Consider the following 18,057-nt stretch of genomic DNA (forward strand, 5'->3'; position numbering starts at 1 on the left):
GTTCACTGCTCTTTAGCTCTCTTCCTTTTTCACTTCTTCTTTTCTTTTCTTGTTTTTCCTCTTAATTTTATTTCCTTAGATCTAACTGGCTAAAACCATGCTGTGGGAGACGAGCAGCTGTGTGGCAGGTATTTTTGCTCAGTGCAAGTCTCAACAGTTTCCTGGTAGCCTGTGTAGTATTGGTGGTGATTCTTCTGACTCTGGAGCTCCTAATAGATATAAAGCTTCTCCAGTGTGAGTAGGAGGATTTTTTTTTTTTTTTTTTTTTTTTTTTTAATTTTGGTGAAATAAAAGCTTAACTTGCTGGGAGGTTTTTGAAGGGGGGAGGATGGTGGGGATTTTTTTTTCTTACTATTTAAATGATTACTAGGCTAGGTAAGAAATGTATTTTTGTGGAACCCTGGTATAGTGAAGTCAGTCTCTTCCTTACTTTGCTGACCAAATTCTGTATAGGACAAATTTTCAAAGATACAAGCAGAGTGTATATACAAAGATCTGCACATACTTGAAAAGGTCTGTCCTTTACAGACATGCTCCATATACACAGAAGAAAGATCACTTGTGCATCATTAGTGTCTTATACTTTTCACATGCATGTGGGTAGACAGAAGTGATGAACTTGCTAGGGTATTTGATGCTATCTCCATTATTAATTTACTTCTACTGAGGTGGGTAGGAATTGAAATTATGGGTTTCTGTTTTGGAATGCACTGAAATGATACAGATCTTCATTCTACTTTGCTAATACACTGGGAGTCAAATAATAGCTTAAATGGACTTTTGCCTTCACTTTTGCTGAATTCACTCTACGCAGGTTCCACAATGGAAGTTTTAATGCTGCTGTTTTGCTTCCTAATTAATCTTTTTTTCCTACTGCTCTTCTCCCCCCCCCTTTTTGTTTTGCTTTTATGATACAAAGCTGACATGAACATAAATACCAGCTACGTTTTTCCCTATGCTAAATGTTGATGAGCAGCCTCTAGCATCTCCGTACAATCTCAGATATGTTGAAATGGCAGTGATGTGATTCAGACAGTCCCATAAATGCAAGAATACATAGCATGAAAGAGTCAAGGTCTGGTATCTTCTATGGCAACTTTAAACTGAGCGAATGAACTTTTTATTCTGTTGAAGTCCTTTTTATTTTTGTGATTTGTCAATTGATATTAGTGGAGTTAGATTTCACTGTAAAGATTTAGGTATTGCAATTCTATTAAGATTACTTTAGAGGACTTTCTTGATAATTGCAGCTATTTTATAAACCCTATAAGATGAATAAATGACTAAACTGTCTTTCTACACTCGCCCACCGTTTATACCCTTGTCCATACTGCACGCACTGTCCTGCGCGTGGCCACTCCGTTACAGTTATTTTCTGTAGTCTCTGGTGACTTACCATTTTGGATGAGGAAGCCCAGAATTTGGACAAGTCTGCTGCCTTTGAAAAAAGTCAGGAATGCTAATTATGGGTGTAAGTCCTTAAAAATTGAATGAGGAAGAAGTTTTCAACAATATTTATTGAGGTGCCACATCTTTCTGTTTATGTAGAGAATTGTCAATTCCTGTAGAGACAAGGGGTTTAAAAACTGTTCCTGTTTCTCTTAGATTTTTTTTAACACAGTTTTGGAGACTCTCCTCTGGAAGCACCTGCTTTCTTACCATTTATTTTCTGAAGAATCTTCTAAAGAAGGCTTTATTTTAGGGATCATTCCTCCTCTATGTCTCTAGTGCATATGATACTCTTAAAAGCTCTCCAGCTCACACCTTGTGCATGACCTATAGGTGTTTGGTCGAGCCAGGTGATTTCACTGTTCAGAGGCTGCCCCTGCCTGTATGGATTTTCTCAGCACCTGAGAAAGGACCCATTCCACTCTGTGTTGCTACTTTGCATTTTAACTAATGAATCAACCCATCAAGCTTCTTGCCTTTGTTAAGTTGAATACCTTCTATTTTGTTTTAAATCAGATAAAGGCTATCTTGGTGGGGCTGATGTAAGTATTGCAGTTGTCATATGAGGAATGTGTCACGCTAAGGTTTGAAAAAGCCATTAGACCATAATTATGTTTTTCAAAAATGTAAATACAGTTTTAAATGATTCCTTATTCTATATGAAATCAACCAATGCATTAGGATATATTACAGCACGTCACTGCCAATTTTGTTCATAACAACTGCTAATCCACATTATAGACTGTAATTACTTAGGAAGCCTCCTTTTTTAAAAAAAAAAAATCTGGTGTTTTCTTTGGCTGTGACATTTTGAGAGCATAATTTTCTTCTCATACTTTTAGTGCAGTCTTTGGTTACACTTTGGTTACACTTTCCCATACACGAAACTGTCAGCGTCAGTGATGGAGACCACATTTGCAAATGTGTAGGTCACACACATGAAAAGGACAGAGACCTTTTAGGGTATTTTAGCACAAAGAATGTTCATGCCAGAATTAGAAACCCCAGAAAGCAGGGGACATATAATAGGTCCTTTAGTATAGGTCTCTGTTCTATAATAAGCTTTTTTAGTTCTATCTTCAAAGCTCTTCATATGCATTAACAAAATAACATCTCAATGCCTTGTGATGTTTTGCAAATGCAGAAATAGATGTATGTTAAGTCCTCATGTATATATAAGCACCTCATTTCAAAAAAAGAGGGTCATGGCAGGTTCCAACCCCCACTCCTCAGAAATATAGACCATGCTGTACCTTCCTCATCTTCAGTAGTTTTGGGGGAAAGCAGCTCAGGAAATGGTCTTAGTATTGCCCTCCTCCTGCAGTCAACTGCAGCAGGTGTGTCTGTAAAAGGCATCAGGCCTTCCTGAAAACTGTGAAGCTGAAAAGCTCCACTGGTGTCTATTTGGTTGCTGCATCAGGGCCTTGTCTGAGTATATGCATAGCTGTGCAAAGAAAATGCACATTGTGGTGCAGCAGTGCCTCAGTAAGAACAGCTTCAGGGCTTACCCAAACCACGCAGTGAGCATCTGCTGTCTGGTCCTTGCAGCAGCAGTATAGTTTGTATCTGCCAGAAAATCATCATCAAGAACAACGTCCACCGAAAGCAAGTGCTGGTAGTACAAGCTTCTATAATGGCCACTCAGGGTTTGTCAGGAAGTATTCGTCATCCCTCCCCTCCTGGATATACATTTTGAGGAGATGGGAAAAGGGAGAAGGTAGACTGAGTTTGGGTTGTACTGTGCATTTTATACTGAACCATGTTCTTCATGACTAAAAAGCATCTGGATTTGTATTCCCTTCTTCCCCATGGCACCAGACAAGCAAAATGTGAAATAAAGAACAACTTCTGGCTTTTAGCTACAATTTGGGGGAAAAAAGGTTACAAGTTCAACAAATGTGAAATTCTGTTCCAGATAAAAGTAGAAGCTGAACAGCTTAGGTGCTTTGCCTCAAACTGAATTCCAGTGATGTATCCAAACCACCACAGAGCAGGGATGAGCACCTCTTGGAGAAGACCCTTCTCCCATTTTTGTAGCTTTTTACTGCAATTTTTGAAAGGGAGTGTTTTAGAAGAGGCAAATATCCAGATTCAGTGTATGGGCTAGTGATTCAGCTCTTGTACAAAAGCTTCTTACTTGGAAGGCTTTTTCAAATTTACTGTTTTACAGGCAATTTAATTGCACACTGTCTGGCAGCGCATTCAGCACTCTGCTACAGTTCATGCAGCGCCAGAAATTTATTTTCTTTCCAAATTCGTGGTTGTTGTATCTTTTTTGTCCACTAAGGGGCAGCTGGAGCCTTGTATGTCAATCCACAGCTGTTTGAAAAATAGCTTACAAATGGTTTCCATTTCTTGTTTTTTATGCCACCCTATAAAGACAGTGTCTTGGGAAAGTTAAAGATGTTATATTTTGCCGATTTGTTTCATCTTTAAGTAGTTCTTCTACTGCACCACAGCAAACCCTCTCTTACCAAGCCCCAGCTGTGAGAGTTTTAGTGGCAGCCCATACTAACAGTTTTCTTGTATCCTGATTTCTCCCTACGTCCCTTCCCTCCCCTTCCCATTTTAATCAGTTTTAATTTTAAAATAAGATGCTTTATTTAGTGCATGCCCTATATGTTCTTGGGACTTAGTTAATTCTGCCACAGTCATCAATTGCCTTAAATTTTGCTGTTACACAGTAATTCTTTGAAACTGCAAGACCGCATAGACTATTTTAATCTGTCTGCCACAGGGATGGTAGACTCGCAAACACCCTGAAGTAGAGAGAGAATTTTTTTCTTTTCATTCCCTTATTCCAAACTTGAGAGCATGTGACCCTCAGAGCAGGAGTTGCCAACAGTTCAGATACTGGACCCTTTCAGCTGTCTGCTTTGTTTTGTCAGCAATGAAGGGAACTTTGATCACAGAATTTCAGTTGAACTTACTTATTAAGGAATCCTCCAGATTTCAAGAGATTCATTTAAGCCCGTAAAGACAACCCATATCATAGAGCTTCTTATGTAGTCTTGCAGCAAACTCATTTCTGAGTTTATTTAATTTTATTTCTAAGCAAAATAAGTTGAATCAAATGAAAGTCTGATTTAATGCCAGTGAGTGTCTGTGCAAGGCTTTAGTACTCTGTAAAATCGTACTTTTAATGAATTCAGATAAGTTTTCCTGAGTGTTCCGGCTAGTCAGTTCCTGAAAGGACTTTTGTTCAAAGTCATTCCACTTTGCAAGTGGAATAACTGTCTCAACAATCTGCATGCGTAAAGAGTATCTATATGGGAAGTCAGTGTGTAGAATCCAGAGTTTCATAAATTACCATTTTAACTTACCATTTACAGACTTCTTTTCATGGAGGAGTTTGAAATGAACATAAGTGATTTTAATGGTCACTGTCTTTCTGAAAAAGAGCGCTTACAAAGGAAATTGTGTGTCTTAACCACAATTTTATTTAATTTACTGTAACTTTCTTGAGTGTTCTCATGGAAACTTGCTTGAAGACAAAGCTGTCCATATGATAGCCATGTGTCCTGAAATAGACTGTACAAAAATAGTCACATTATGTTTGTTGTACAAAGTAGAATTGCTGATATTTCACAAAGTTCTTAAAATTAATATATTAAGATTTGGTCTTATTAACAATGACATTGGTTCTTTCTGTTGCTTTTCTCACTATGGTTTTCCTGGAGTCAAACCTGACTCTGAGAGGAGTGGGATCTGAGCCAGTTGTGGCTGCTCATGCCACATCCAGAGAGCTGTACCTACCTAGGTTATTTATTTAGAAGATAGAAATGTATTTTGAAGCCCAGTTTGAGCACTAGTTTTTAAGCACCTGTTCCAGATAATTACTGATCTTCTGAGCTGAATTGTCAAAGACAAGGAATAATATGGGGGTAGTAGAGCATTCTGTTGCCTTACAGAATTCTAACTCTGGATTTTTAGGTATACAGGATTTAGTCACACACTTACTCTAAGCAGTGCATAGAGTAAGAGCATGGAGCAGCGCCAGAGTATCAAAGACCTAAAATGTGTATGTCAGTGCTTACCAGCAGTCTTATCTGTAAAAGCTCTAATCAACAGCTGCTGCAGCTGCTAACATGCTGGCCTGAATTAGGGTGAGCAGCTGACAGGGCTGGAGTTCCATGTCCCATTACATTCCATCCACTTCCTGGTACTTCCATTATAAAATTTAAGAAAGCAAGCTTCACCCATATGTAAGTTGTAGCAGTACTAATTATATTAAACACAAGTTGCATTCTGCATTATAGTAAATGATGCTTCATTGTATTGTGTTAATTGCAGTTTCAAGTGCTTCACAGTTTGCAGGAATAATTCACTGGATCAGCCTAGTCATCCTGTCTGTTTTCTTTTCAGAGGTATGTATAATCAAAGTATTTCACCACATAGAGAACTGCAAAGTATTTTTATGCTGTCACTGGAATTAGCAAGCATTTAACAGTAATTTGAGTGTGAATACAGTGTACTTTAAGAAAAAAAAAATTAAGTTGTCGCTCTTACTGAGCAAACTAAATCTTGTTTAGATTAGTGCTGTTTGTCAGTTGCCTAGAATTGGCAAGGAAACATCGAAGAGACTGTCTTACAAGTTATAACTGGAAATCTACAAAAAGAAATTATCACCTCCGAAGCATTACAGGCACAGGACAGGACTAGTTTCATCTGTTTGTTCTCACAGAAATCTTATCAGTTGTCACTGGGTATAAGGTATAGGAATGAGATATATTCTTCAGGAATAAAGATCCACAGTTTATTTTACAAAAAGATCTGTTTTAAGAGTGGAATTACCTCCTCTCACAAGTTATGTAGGTAGTTTAGATGTTCTAGGTTGCTGCATATAGACACAGTAAGAGAATGAAACAAATGGTGAATTTCTTTGCAAAAAGTTTTATGAATGTATGCATTGGAAAAGGCTGTAGTCATGATATTATCCCAGTTTGGTAATTTGTTATCTGTTACAGTTTTCAACTTTATTCCAAAAAGAAGTCATTGGTATTGAGACATTTAGACTGCTCCTGAAATATCCCCAAATATTTTTAGGGCTATTTTTCCAGGTCATAATGTGTTACTTGTCACAAAAAAAAAAAAACAAACCATTTTGTTTGTTAAGTTGGAAGACAGCTTGGACTTAAATATTTTAAAATATTTTTTCTAGTTCCATAGGAGAAAATATTATCATCCAAACAGATGGCAAAGTCTTCACTCTGTGGTAAATTTAGGTGAAGGTTGCAAAAAAAAAAATTTTTTTTCAAAAAACAGGGAGCTGTTATATCTGCAAATGGGTTGATAGATCACTTGTGTTGAATTCATGCTCATCATATTATATCACTGCTTATTTCCATGGTTCTGTTAATGAAATACATTTATTTACATATATTGCTTTATATTTCTACTTTGTATTTCTACTTATAACAGGGGTTTTCTAGCTGGTGTTGCCAGGCTGTCAGTGGGTACTTTCTGAAAGGATTCCTCGAAAACAGACAGGGGTCTCAAGGCTGATTTGCATCCTAGCCTTCTGGTGCTGCAGTTACACAAATAGATATGATTACTTTCTCTATCCTTTGATGGCAATTGTGGGTTGTAGCATACATGTAAACTGACTGAAAAAAAATCTCTAACAATTAAAAGAATTTGCAGTCTTTCCTTTGTGAGTTGCACATCTCAAAGACTCAGGTTTGCTAGATGCAGTCCATTCCCTGTAAAGAAATACTTTCCCTTCTCCCTCAAAATCTTTCTTCAGTGGAGCTCCCTGTAATCCTGAGCTTCCCAACAGGATCCTCCTGTAACTCTGCTGCTAGCAGCATGGCTGCACATGCATGCTCACCTGATCTTCACCACTTTCTGGAGCTTGTTTCACAAAAAACTTCTCCTGTGGTCCTCAGTTTCCTTTTGCGTGGGGTGAAGTCTCAAGTTCTGTTTTCATGCATTTATTCCACCAACCACCCTTCTCAAACCCTGATGCAGTGCCTTGCTCCTGTATCCCTTTCATAGTTCGTACCCTGACAGTTTTTGCTTAGTTGTTTGTGGCAGTGCAGACAGATCCTCAAGGCCAGTGCTCATCTGTCTCAAGAAAGAAATTAGTTGTTTCAGTTCTACTGAGACAGAGTATCCACATAAGTGGATGAACTGGTTCAGAAGTGTTTTGCAGGAAAACAGTAATAGAAACACTTCACAGAGCCAAAACTGGTTGCCTGACTCACCGTCCTCATTTTGGATCTGTGCTGGCTTTTTTCCTTCTCTCTGTGCTAGGTATTTGGAACTACTTTTCTTTGTCTACTTGCTGTTCTCATTTTTTATAAACCTCTTACCACTCACTTTATTATCTGTTTCTGTCTTCCAAAGTATCTTCCTTCACCTATTTGATTATGGTTTGAATTTACACCAAAGAAAAATGAGGCCACAAGGAAGCCATGTAACGTGCACAGAGGGAGGTAGATTTTTGGATATTGGTTCATTTGGCAGCTCAGAGTCCTTGACTGGGTTAAAGCAACAGAGGTGGCTCCACAGAGCAACTGGATGTGCTTCAAAGACCACAGATCTGGAAGAGAATGAAGTTGTACCTTTCCTACTGGGTTTGCTCGGGTTGGCCTTTTGCCAGGTTGGCTTAATGAGCAACAGCATGTCTGTCTGTGTTGAAATGTGTCTCATCAGAGGAAAAACAGAGTTCAGTTTTTTTCTCATCCAAATCAAAAACTTTGATTTTTCAAGAGGTTATGAAATATTGTAAAAATTGCAGATCACAGAAATTATGTTTTTTTCATCCATCTTATTTACTCCTTTGGTGCCTTCAGAGGATGTTTTGCCCTCTGATTCCCAATGCCATGAGTCGGCTGTCTTTGTTTGGAATTATTTGTTGATAAGATGGTGTGTTATAGTAAGATTTTGCAGCCTGTGACTATTCATACCGGGATGATTTTCCAGAGATGGGCAGGTTTAATTAGTTTGCTGGGATATAACAGACAGCCGCTAAGGATTGATTAGTCCTTCAGTCAGTGCCTTTTTTCTCAAGCAAGGATTCAGGGGTTCTGGTGTTCAGAAAGGGTTGTTTCCATAGCAAGTACCATGTCCGAAGTTTGGATGTTTATTGTTTATTCTGTAGTTTGGTTCCCATTGGTTGTAAGTGTGGATACATAATTCTTCAGGAAGGCCTCAACTCAGAGAGCAAATAATACAAAATTGTAAAAGACTTGTTAAAAACTAGAAAACTTTCAGCACAAAATCTGAATGTTTTGGAAAAATATGACTGATTAAAAGCTAGTGCTATAAAGGCATTGCAAGTAATTACAGTCCTATCATGCTGGAATTAAACAGCCACTGGCTTTCTGCTTGGTTAAAATGAAGGGGACAAAGATGCCAGCAGCTGGCAAATGCCAGCAGAACAGCTGCCAACAAAATTAAGTAGCTACTCTCACAGCATATTCCTGTTCTCTCTACGCTTGTGTTATAGCCACAAGCCTTAAAAGAATTTATTGCACTGTGTTAATTTTATATTCTCTGTCATTGTCTATGACTTTCCACATTAAAGTACCCTTATTCAAGTGAAGTGCACATCAGCTCTTTTTGCCTTTTTCCAAGTATTTGAACAGGATTTACTAGTGGTGATGATCGTGTATGTTTGTCTCTGTTTACATACATCACTATGATTTGTCTGTGCACCAAATGTTACCCAGATGTTAAGACAGAAGAGAAGAGAAAGACACTGAGGGGTAAACCCCGGTACCAACAGCAAGGCAAGGCCAGGGTTACACCCTGTCAAGAGGGCAAATTGAGCCTTGGTAATAGTTGGCTGAGAAAAGGATGATGGGGAATGTCACAGTGTTTTGGTAAGTGGACTGGAGTCTGCTTGTGTTTTAATGGTCTTATCACATTGCCACAAATATTTGAGTCTGTAGCTGTTGTTCAGTTCTGCTTTTCCACTATGATTGATGAGGTTGTTTGCGTGCAAGAATTGAGTTCTTTGATATTAGTTGTTTGCATTGCTCTGTATGTGCTTCAGTCAGCCAAGCACTTAGGCATTCTGCTAGCTTTCAGCACTTCGAGTATTTCCCTGGGAGTAACGAAGTCTTCTGATGTGCTTAAAGTCAGGCAGTCACGGAATTGCGACTTTTTTCCTGCATCTATGTCCAAGAAACAGGTTCTCAAACTGAGTAGAGTAAGTGTGGGGTCCTAGCTGATAAAGAATTTGTTTCATTAGCTATGGCTCACAAGTGCATTTTAGATTTTCACTTTTAGAAGGAAAAAAAGAAACAAACCCAAGACTTTGCTCATCCCATGTGTTAAAAGGAAGCGTTCATAGTAGTCTGACACTTTACTCCTTGTTAATAGCAATCCTTGGAAGGAATAAAACCTACTAAAGGAAGACTCTACTATTAGGGTTCTGTTAAGAAAGAAAAACATCCCAAAGGACAGAACTAAGAGAAAAGAATGCCCTTCCCATATAGATTTTTTCATAACAAATTCATAATTTTATATTAGAGAAATCAGGTGTGTTACTTTTGTTACCTTTTTTGTGAGCTTCAAACAGGTGAGCAGAAAGATAATAATCTTCTATTAATTCTATAATTCTGCCATAAGCTGTGGCTTCTTTTCTGGATTTTTGCTTTCATTCCATGTATACACAACTTTTCTCATGGTGCATAAATGCACTGCATTGCTGGCTGTGTATGTTTTGATTTTTAAAGGGATTGATTAGGAGGGATCTAGGAACAAAGATATGGATTTTATATGCTAATGTAATTTATATAGGTAAATTCAAGCTTCCTTCTTTGCTAGTGTGTAAAAAATTAACTGTTTAATATACTGTGAAATTTCTTTTCTAACCACTTTTCTTGCTTCACAAAAAAGTAGTTACCAGGGGAAATGGTTTTGTAGAGGTCTAGGAATTTAGAATGTTTTGGGTTGGAAGGGACCTTTAGAGATAATCTAGCCCAACCCCCCCTGCAGTGAGCAGGGACAGCTTTAACTAGGTCAGGTTGCTCAGAGCCCCATCCAACCTGACCCTGAATGTTTCTAGGGATGGGGCCTCCACTACCTCTCTGGGCAACCTGTTCCAGTGCTTCACCACCCTCATTGTAAAAAATTTCTTCCTTATAGCCAGTCTAAATCTATTCTTTTTTAGTTTAAAAGCATTGCCCCTTGTCCTGTCACAACAGGCCTTGCTAAAAAGATTCCCCCCATCTTTCCTATAGGCCCCCCTTTCAGTACTGAAAGGCCGCAATAAGGTCTCCCCGCAGCCTTCTCTTCTCCAGGCTGAACAACCCCAACTCTCTCAGCCTGGCCTCATAGGAGAGGTGCTCCAGCCCTTGGATCATTTTTGTGGCCCTCCTCTGGACCCTCTCCAACAGGTCCATGTCCTTCTTGTGCTGAGGGCCCCAGAGCTGGATGCAGTACTCCAGGTGAGGTCTCACCAGAGCAGAGCAGAGGGGCAGAATCACCTCCCTGACCTGCTGGCCATGCTTCTTTTGATGCAGCCCAGGATACGGCTGGCCTTCTGGGTTGCAAGCGCACACTGTTGGCTCATGTCCAGCTTTTCATCCACCAATACCCCCAAGTCCTTCTCCGCAGGACTGCCCTCAATCCCTTCATCCCCCAACCTGTACTGATATCAGGGGTTGCCCTGACCCAGGTGCAGGACCTTGCACTTGGCCTTGTTGAACCTCATGAAGTTCACACAGGCCCACCTCTCCAGCTTGTCCAGGTCCCTTTGGATGACATCTCATCCTTCTGGCGTGTCAACTGCACCACTCAGCTTGGTGTCGTCTGCAAACTTGCTGAGGGTGCACTCAATCCCACTGTCTGTGTCATTGATGAAGATAGACACCTTAGCTAGATACCTTCCTGGAATGCCAGTCTACCCATTTAATTTCCAAGAATACACCTGACTTATATGGTGTGCTCTGTCAGTGCTTCATCTGTGCTTTCATTTCTTGATAGTGACAGTCCAGGACCTTCTACATGGTGCATTTCAAAGATAAGAATTAGTGGTAGTGTAATCAAGCCCAGAGGGAACTTCTGATGCAAGGTTGCTTAAGACCGGTTTTCTATCCAACCTGCATTTACCGTATGGTAGTATACTGCGGCTCTAGTAAGCCATTTCTATTCCTGAAAAGCCCTTTCAATTCTATCCAGAGTTGTCAGGTTAAAATTCATTATTTTTCTCCATATTCGAAGAAGAAATATTATGGGAGAACATAGGAACAAATACAGCTGTAGTGTTTATGCAAAGGTGCATTTGGAAACTATATGCTATCATAATACAGTATTGGCGGTAGTCAGTGAAAAAGAGTGTTCTGCATTCGTGTCTATTAGTGTCACCAAGCTTTTGCAGTTAATTATTTCTGTGTAACCACATGTGCCAGTAGAGCCACAGCAGTTAGAGAGTTCAGTACATGGGGAGTGTTATGTACTGGGTGATATGTGAGGTGAGGTCGGGAGTTACACTTTTCCTTTCAGAGCCTTGATTGAAGAGAAACCATGTGAGGAGGATGCCTATGCACTAGAAACAGAAGAGTGTCTCATTTTAAAGATACTAACATGTTCTTCCATGCTCTGGTGGCCTGGGGATAGCATGCAGTAGAACAGCTAATGCAGTATCTCAGGAGAGGCACACCAGAAGATGGCAAAAGAAGATTCTTTTAAGTAGTGAATTAGCTAAGTCCTCTGTGGAGTCACCCAAACAAGAGAGGTTAGAAATTACAGATTGGGTGCAAGATGTTCTTTCTGGGAAAGATTTCAATAAATATTTGGTCTTATGAGATACATCCAAAAGGCAGAAGCTTAATCTTCAGAGTTTCTGTACAAGCCAGATGTAAAGACCCTCTGTAACAGGTAGATTAGTTTTGTGGCAGGGAAGGAAGGGCGGGCTCTTCTAAAGACACCCTTTCCCCCTCACTCTATCCTGTCTGTCTCTTGTACAATCACTACCTCATCTCGAAATGCAGAGTTGCTCTCCTTTCCTGTTAGCTAAACGTGGTGAGCCAGCTTCATTCACCTCCTGTGCTGCCTCCTCTTGATTTCTTTACACTACGGATGAATTTGGCACGGTGAGTCACTAAGCAGTAAATTGTATATTAACTGTGCAAGCAAAAAGTATTTAAAATTACCTAATGTACATTGCAGTCAGCTGACAAATGTAGCTAGCTCATGCAGATTGTGGGAATTCACATGGCTGGCTCAGCAAAGGGCTTGGCCAGGTTTCCTTACAAAATGAGAGAGAAAACCTGCAGCATCACACAGTTCTTCATAAACTTCACTGCAGACAGTTAATGTTGTGCAAACAACTGTGTGTCACCAAGGGATGCTGTCAACCTCAAAATTACACTTCTGTCTGAAAAATGGTTTAAAATTTTACTTTTATCTGGCTTTACTCCAATTTAAAGAAGTTAACAGAAGTGTTCTGTTACTTACCTTTTATTAGTGCACTGGACAGACATTTATGTAATGATTTAGCTTTTCTCAGAAAACAAAAAATGTATTTCTGATATAACTATATATATTTATATATGTTAAGGACTTTCTAATTAAAAGCTTTCCAGTCAAGAAAAGTTAAAGCATTCTTTTTCAAGTACAAAAAACCAAGGTGGCAGTGGCGTTTCACAGAAAAGTACTCACACTGGTATTTAATGTTTTGCTTTGCTATGTGTCCAAAAATGCAGAATGCCTGTAGTGTAATGCAAAACTATACATGTGCATTTGCTACAGTGCTGAAAGATGCCTGCACATCAGTAGGAAATGGAAGTACCGCTCCATTTTTTCCCTATTTCTTGTAGATTCTTGTATCTACAAATGGTAGAGTCTGACTAACATTTATGTTTTGTCTGTGATGAATGTTACAGTTGCAATTCTCTTTTCATTTATACGCATTTTTCAGTTTGGTCCATTGTTGTGGTTTAACCTGGCAGGCAGCTGAACACCACACAGCTGTTCACTCACTCTCCCCCTCCCCAGTGGGATGGGGGAGACAATCGGGGGAAAAAAAAAAAAGTAAAATCTGTGGGTTGAGATAAAGACAGTTTAATAGGACAGAAAAGGAAGGGAAAATAATAATATACAAAGTAAGTGATGCACAATGCAATTGCTCACCACCCACTGACTGATACCCAGCCAGTTCCTGAGCAGTGATCGCTGCCCTCCCCGGCCAACTCCCCCCAGTTTCTATACTGAGCATGATGTCATATGGTATAGAATAGCCCTTTGGCCAGTTTGGGTCAGCTGTCCTGGCTGTGTCCCCTCCCAGTTTCTTGTGCACCTGGCAGAGCATGGGAAGCTGAAAAAGTCCTTGACTAGTGTAAGCAGTACTTAGTAACAACTAAACCATCAGTGTGTTATCAACATTATTCTTATACTAAATCCAAAACACAGCACTATGCCAGCTACTAGGAAGAAAATCAACTCTATCCCAGCTAAAACCAGGACAGTTTGGTCCTGGAAGTGTGTAGGAAGTTTCCTGGATTATTAATTTCTGTCTCTGTGTTTTTCAGATTCTGCTACAGGCTCTCATTTTTTAAGTTCTTTACAGAGAAAGTACACAATCAAATGCAATATGCATTTGTTTGAAAGATATTTTTGATTTCTTAGGAAAAATACTAAAATGTCGTTTATAAGTAACACCGATGCTTTCATTTCAGTCAAAGTATTTATTATATTGAACAGTCAGGGAGATTTGCCCAGTGAAGTCCAAATTTGCTTGGTTCAAACTCGTCTGGGTAAGAGTTATGGCAGCAGCAGTGGATGTGATCTCGTGCTTTGTACAAACAGAGGGAGAATAGAGAAAGCTAAACCTAGTTTGGAGTTGCCACTAGTGAAGACTAGCCAGTGGGCAGTAAGTGTATGGCATCTGTGTCTCCAGATGCACACAGCCTGTGACTCACTCATGGTACTTTCTTGGGGCGCCCGGTTCCCCCAGGGCACCAAGGAAAAGCTGCCTTACATCACTTCTGTAGCTTCAGTGGTGATGTGAGGTTTTTTGTTAAGAGTGACAAGCTGGCGAGTAATGCTGGTGCATAGTTTTGAGACCTTCCATACAGAACAAATGTTTTTAAAGCTTAACACTCAGTTGTGCCAAATTTGTTCTGAAGGGTGTGTCTCTCAGATGGGGAGCTGGGTTCATTCTGCCCTCATGGTCCCCCTTCCTACAGTGTCTGCTCTAGCTGAGAGCAAAGATGCTAATCATCAAGGCATTTTTTTGTGAGGAGGAGACCTATCTTCTAGACGTAGCACCAACAACCATTACTGCATTAAATGTCTGCCGAGTAGACTTACAGTCATTGCTGACTTGTGCTGATTCACACCAGCAGACTGAAAATGAAAACATTTGTGCTAGCTTCCAGCCTGTGGAACTGCTCAGACCCATTAATATGACAGTAGCACAGTCCAATTTAAACACTGCAATGAGGAATTGAAAAGGCAGAAAGGAAAATCCTTTTTCATGTTCCCTCAACAGCCCCATGTTAAATCACATTTAGGGTTGTGACACAGTGTTTCTATTTTCTTTGTGTAGATATGCCTTATTATTTAAGTGAAAATACCTTTGTACACACCTGTCCAAAGGAAGAAAGATTTTCACCATCAGTTACTGTAAATGTGTTAAGTGTTCAGCCATCCTTTAGTTGCTCATTGACCTAGCACTTCATAAATGCTGCCTAAGCGTAGAAGAAAATGAGTCAGATTTCTCTGTGCTGTCAACAGGGTTGCTGTAAGAAGGGTAGCGTCCCAAGCTTCAAAGAAAGCACTGCTTTTCCTCATGCATTTCCTGACAGGTGTCTGCTGTGGAACTTGCTGCAGTGGACCCCAGGTTAGCTTATCTAGCTGAACCTGTGGGCTCATAAGGAGCTTGTACTTAACCATTTTGTGCAGCTTCTCAATGGGGAATGAGGGAGGTGCTTACAGAGGAGCTGGGATGCTTCTGTCTGAAAGTATTCTGCTCAGGGCCTGAGTTGAGGCTGCAGGAGTGCCTTGGTTGTACAGCAGCATGTGTACTTACACCTTGCACTTACATCACATTACATCATGCTGGTGAATTCAGAGTCATTAAGGGATTTGAGGAGCTGCTGTTGTGCATCTCTTCCTCCACATATAAACCTCGAGCATATAGGTTAATAAGGAAATTGCTGTGAATAGGCTTATTCCTATGCTGCGCTTGTAAAATGCTTTGGAAGTAAAATGTTCTTTTTAGGAGTACAGACCAGCAGCATTAGCAGTTCTTGGTGTCTATGTAGAGTCTCATTATTTTTTGTAGAGGAAAGAGCGCGCTGCATTTTCTCTTCTGGCTAGCAACTCCCTTTCTCGGACAGACTTGGCCAATGCTTCATATACGCCATTTCTGAGTAAGCGTTGGCTGGTTCTCTTTCCTGCTCGCTGATGGTATGAGGCTGGGCTCTGAAAGCATCATGTCTCTCACAGCAATGTCTCCCTCTACAAAACAGGATTAAGTGCTGTTATCCAGGTTTGGAGTGCCAAGATAGAGTTCAGCACAGTCATCCCGGGCCAAGTGAGGCAATTGAGTTCATGGGGTTTGGCAAAACTGTGCGTAGGAACAGTACTGAAAAATCCAGTGTTAGACTCTGCAGTTAGATTCTTGATGTCTGTAGTGTCTGTCAACATCTGTTGATGTTGCTGTTGGCAGAAAACATCCCTACCAGTTATGCTTTTATGTGAATTCAATTTCAATCATGAGTTGGTTGCTTGATTTTTATTTTTTAATTGTGTCTTCTGAAAGCTGGGTTAAAACTCAGGAAAGATGCTATTGGATTTTTTAATTGGAATTCACCATTGGTTCATTCTGTGTTCTTTCTTTATTCCTCTTTTCTAGCTACTGATGCTACTTATAGCTCTTGTGCTTAATAGTGGAGGATCATAGAGATATTCTGCTCCCTTATCCTATGACTTTCTGGGATTTTATAAGATGACAACAGCCCTGTACCCTAGAGGGGGAGAATAAGAGCCTCTGCTCTTCAGATTGATGAAATGTCAGTATCTTTAGGCATCAAGAGGGGGCAGTGCCTCTTTTCTTTTCTTAGAAAATAGTAAGCACTGGCATATCAAAGATGAATAAAAAAGAGAATCTTCCCCCATTCCAACTGAGGGGGCCCCACAGTGGATCTTACATAGGCTTGGGTCAGGGGGCTGGGGTGGGGAGGGTTGGTAATCTGCATCTCACAAGTCTAAAAGAGAAATTTTAGGAGGATGGAAAGACTGATGAACATTTGAACTTGGAACTTGTTTATGGAAGTTTCACTGAGTGGTTGGAAAGCAATACCTGCTTTTATAATTCAGAAGTGTAGCTATTTCTAGATCCTCATTATTATTGAGAAGAAATGTGTAATGCTTAAATAAGACAAGTGACCCCTAAATAGATAAAGGACTAAATGTTTATCAAAAATTACAATAACATTCATCATCTTTTTCCCCCCTAATCTATTTTACTAGACTATTTTGAGGATTGTGGTCCTTGGCATATGGGATTACATTGAAAACAAAATCGAGGTAAGCACTCTTACTCTTCGTACTGTTTTCCAGGCAGACACAGTAAGAATATTAAGAAGTGCTTTGGGTGGCTTTGTTATAGGCCTGATGCAATACAGTATCTTTTAACTCAGATAAATATGCACATTCTTCTCATTATATGCATCTGTATGATGTAGTCCCTTTTTCTGGGAGAGACTCAGAAGAGTGAGATATTTGGAAATATTTTATTAAGGAAGGGATTGTGGGGTTTTTGTTCTATGTGTCTATATATTTTGTTGCTGGAGCTGTGCTAGTCTAACTGTTGATACTGCTACCCTGAGATAATGAGCAATACAAGTAAAAATTGTCATGTGACTTGTGTAACCCCATTCCTGTAATCAAGTTGAAACTAGAACTGGTTGAAAAATTGTGTGCAGTTTTCTGATAGAAAATACTGGTTTGGCAAAACCCCCAATTTTATTGTGAAATTATTTTTTAATTAAATTATGATAAACACTGTAATTTGTACCTCAAATTAAAAATTATGTAGAATGTGTATACTGTTGCAGAGGCAGATAAGGAAATGCATGTGTTGTAAGTAACACATAAGCCCAATCTGAGCAGAAATCTGCAGATAGGGAAATTAAAGCTCTTTCTTGATACTGTCTGATAAACTAATACTGCACAGGATGCACCAGAAGAAAGTCTGGGTTTTCTTGGAGCTTAAGTGAGTCTCGAGGCTTGTGTTGTAACACTTTTAACTTGTTTTGCTAAAAATCTGAAGTGAAACTTAAATTTTTGATCCAGAGATTCTTATTATTGAGGCTAAATGCAGCAGTTTCTGATGATTTATTTTGGTGATTTGGAATGGAGTGATATTGTTCACTGCCTAACAAACGGTGGCAGTAAGAAGTGTTTCTTTTCAATACACTGAATTGTTAGGCACAATTCTGAATGCATGGTGCTTATAAAATCTGTGTCCTGCCTCCTTATGCAAACCATTAGTCAATGGGTTTTGGCAGCTGGGAAGGGTCTCAGTAGGAATGAGAACGTGGTATTCTGTTCTACCCTGCTAGGCGAGCGTAGGACAGACACACTGCTATTGCCAGTTTGCTCTGAAATGTATTTACTCACGCATTTCTGTCTAATACCTTGCAC

The 18,057-nt window shown here is 39.7% G+C and overlaps 1 protein-coding gene across 1 annotated transcript in view; it reads left to right on the forward strand.

Moving 5' to 3' along the window:
• Positions 1-18,057, forward strand: part of TMEM266 (transmembrane protein 266) — a 63,289-nt gene that overhangs the window by 14,018 nt on the left and 31,214 nt on the right. Inside the window, exons 3-4 of the mRNA XM_075714186.1 lie at positions 14,032-14,275; positions 16,882-16,938. Of these exons, the coding sequence (XP_075570301.1) occupies positions 14,032-14,275; positions 16,882-16,938 (301 nt within the window). The remainder of the gene's footprint in view (positions 1-14,031; positions 14,276-16,881; positions 16,939-18,057) is intronic.

Source organism: Pelecanus crispus, chromosome 7 (genome assembly GCF_030463565.1).
Source record: "Pelecanus crispus isolate bPelCri1 chromosome 7, bPelCri1.pri, whole genome shotgun sequence".
NCBI classification, from domain to species: Eukaryota; Metazoa; Chordata; class Aves; order Pelecaniformes; family Pelecanidae; genus Pelecanus; species Pelecanus crispus.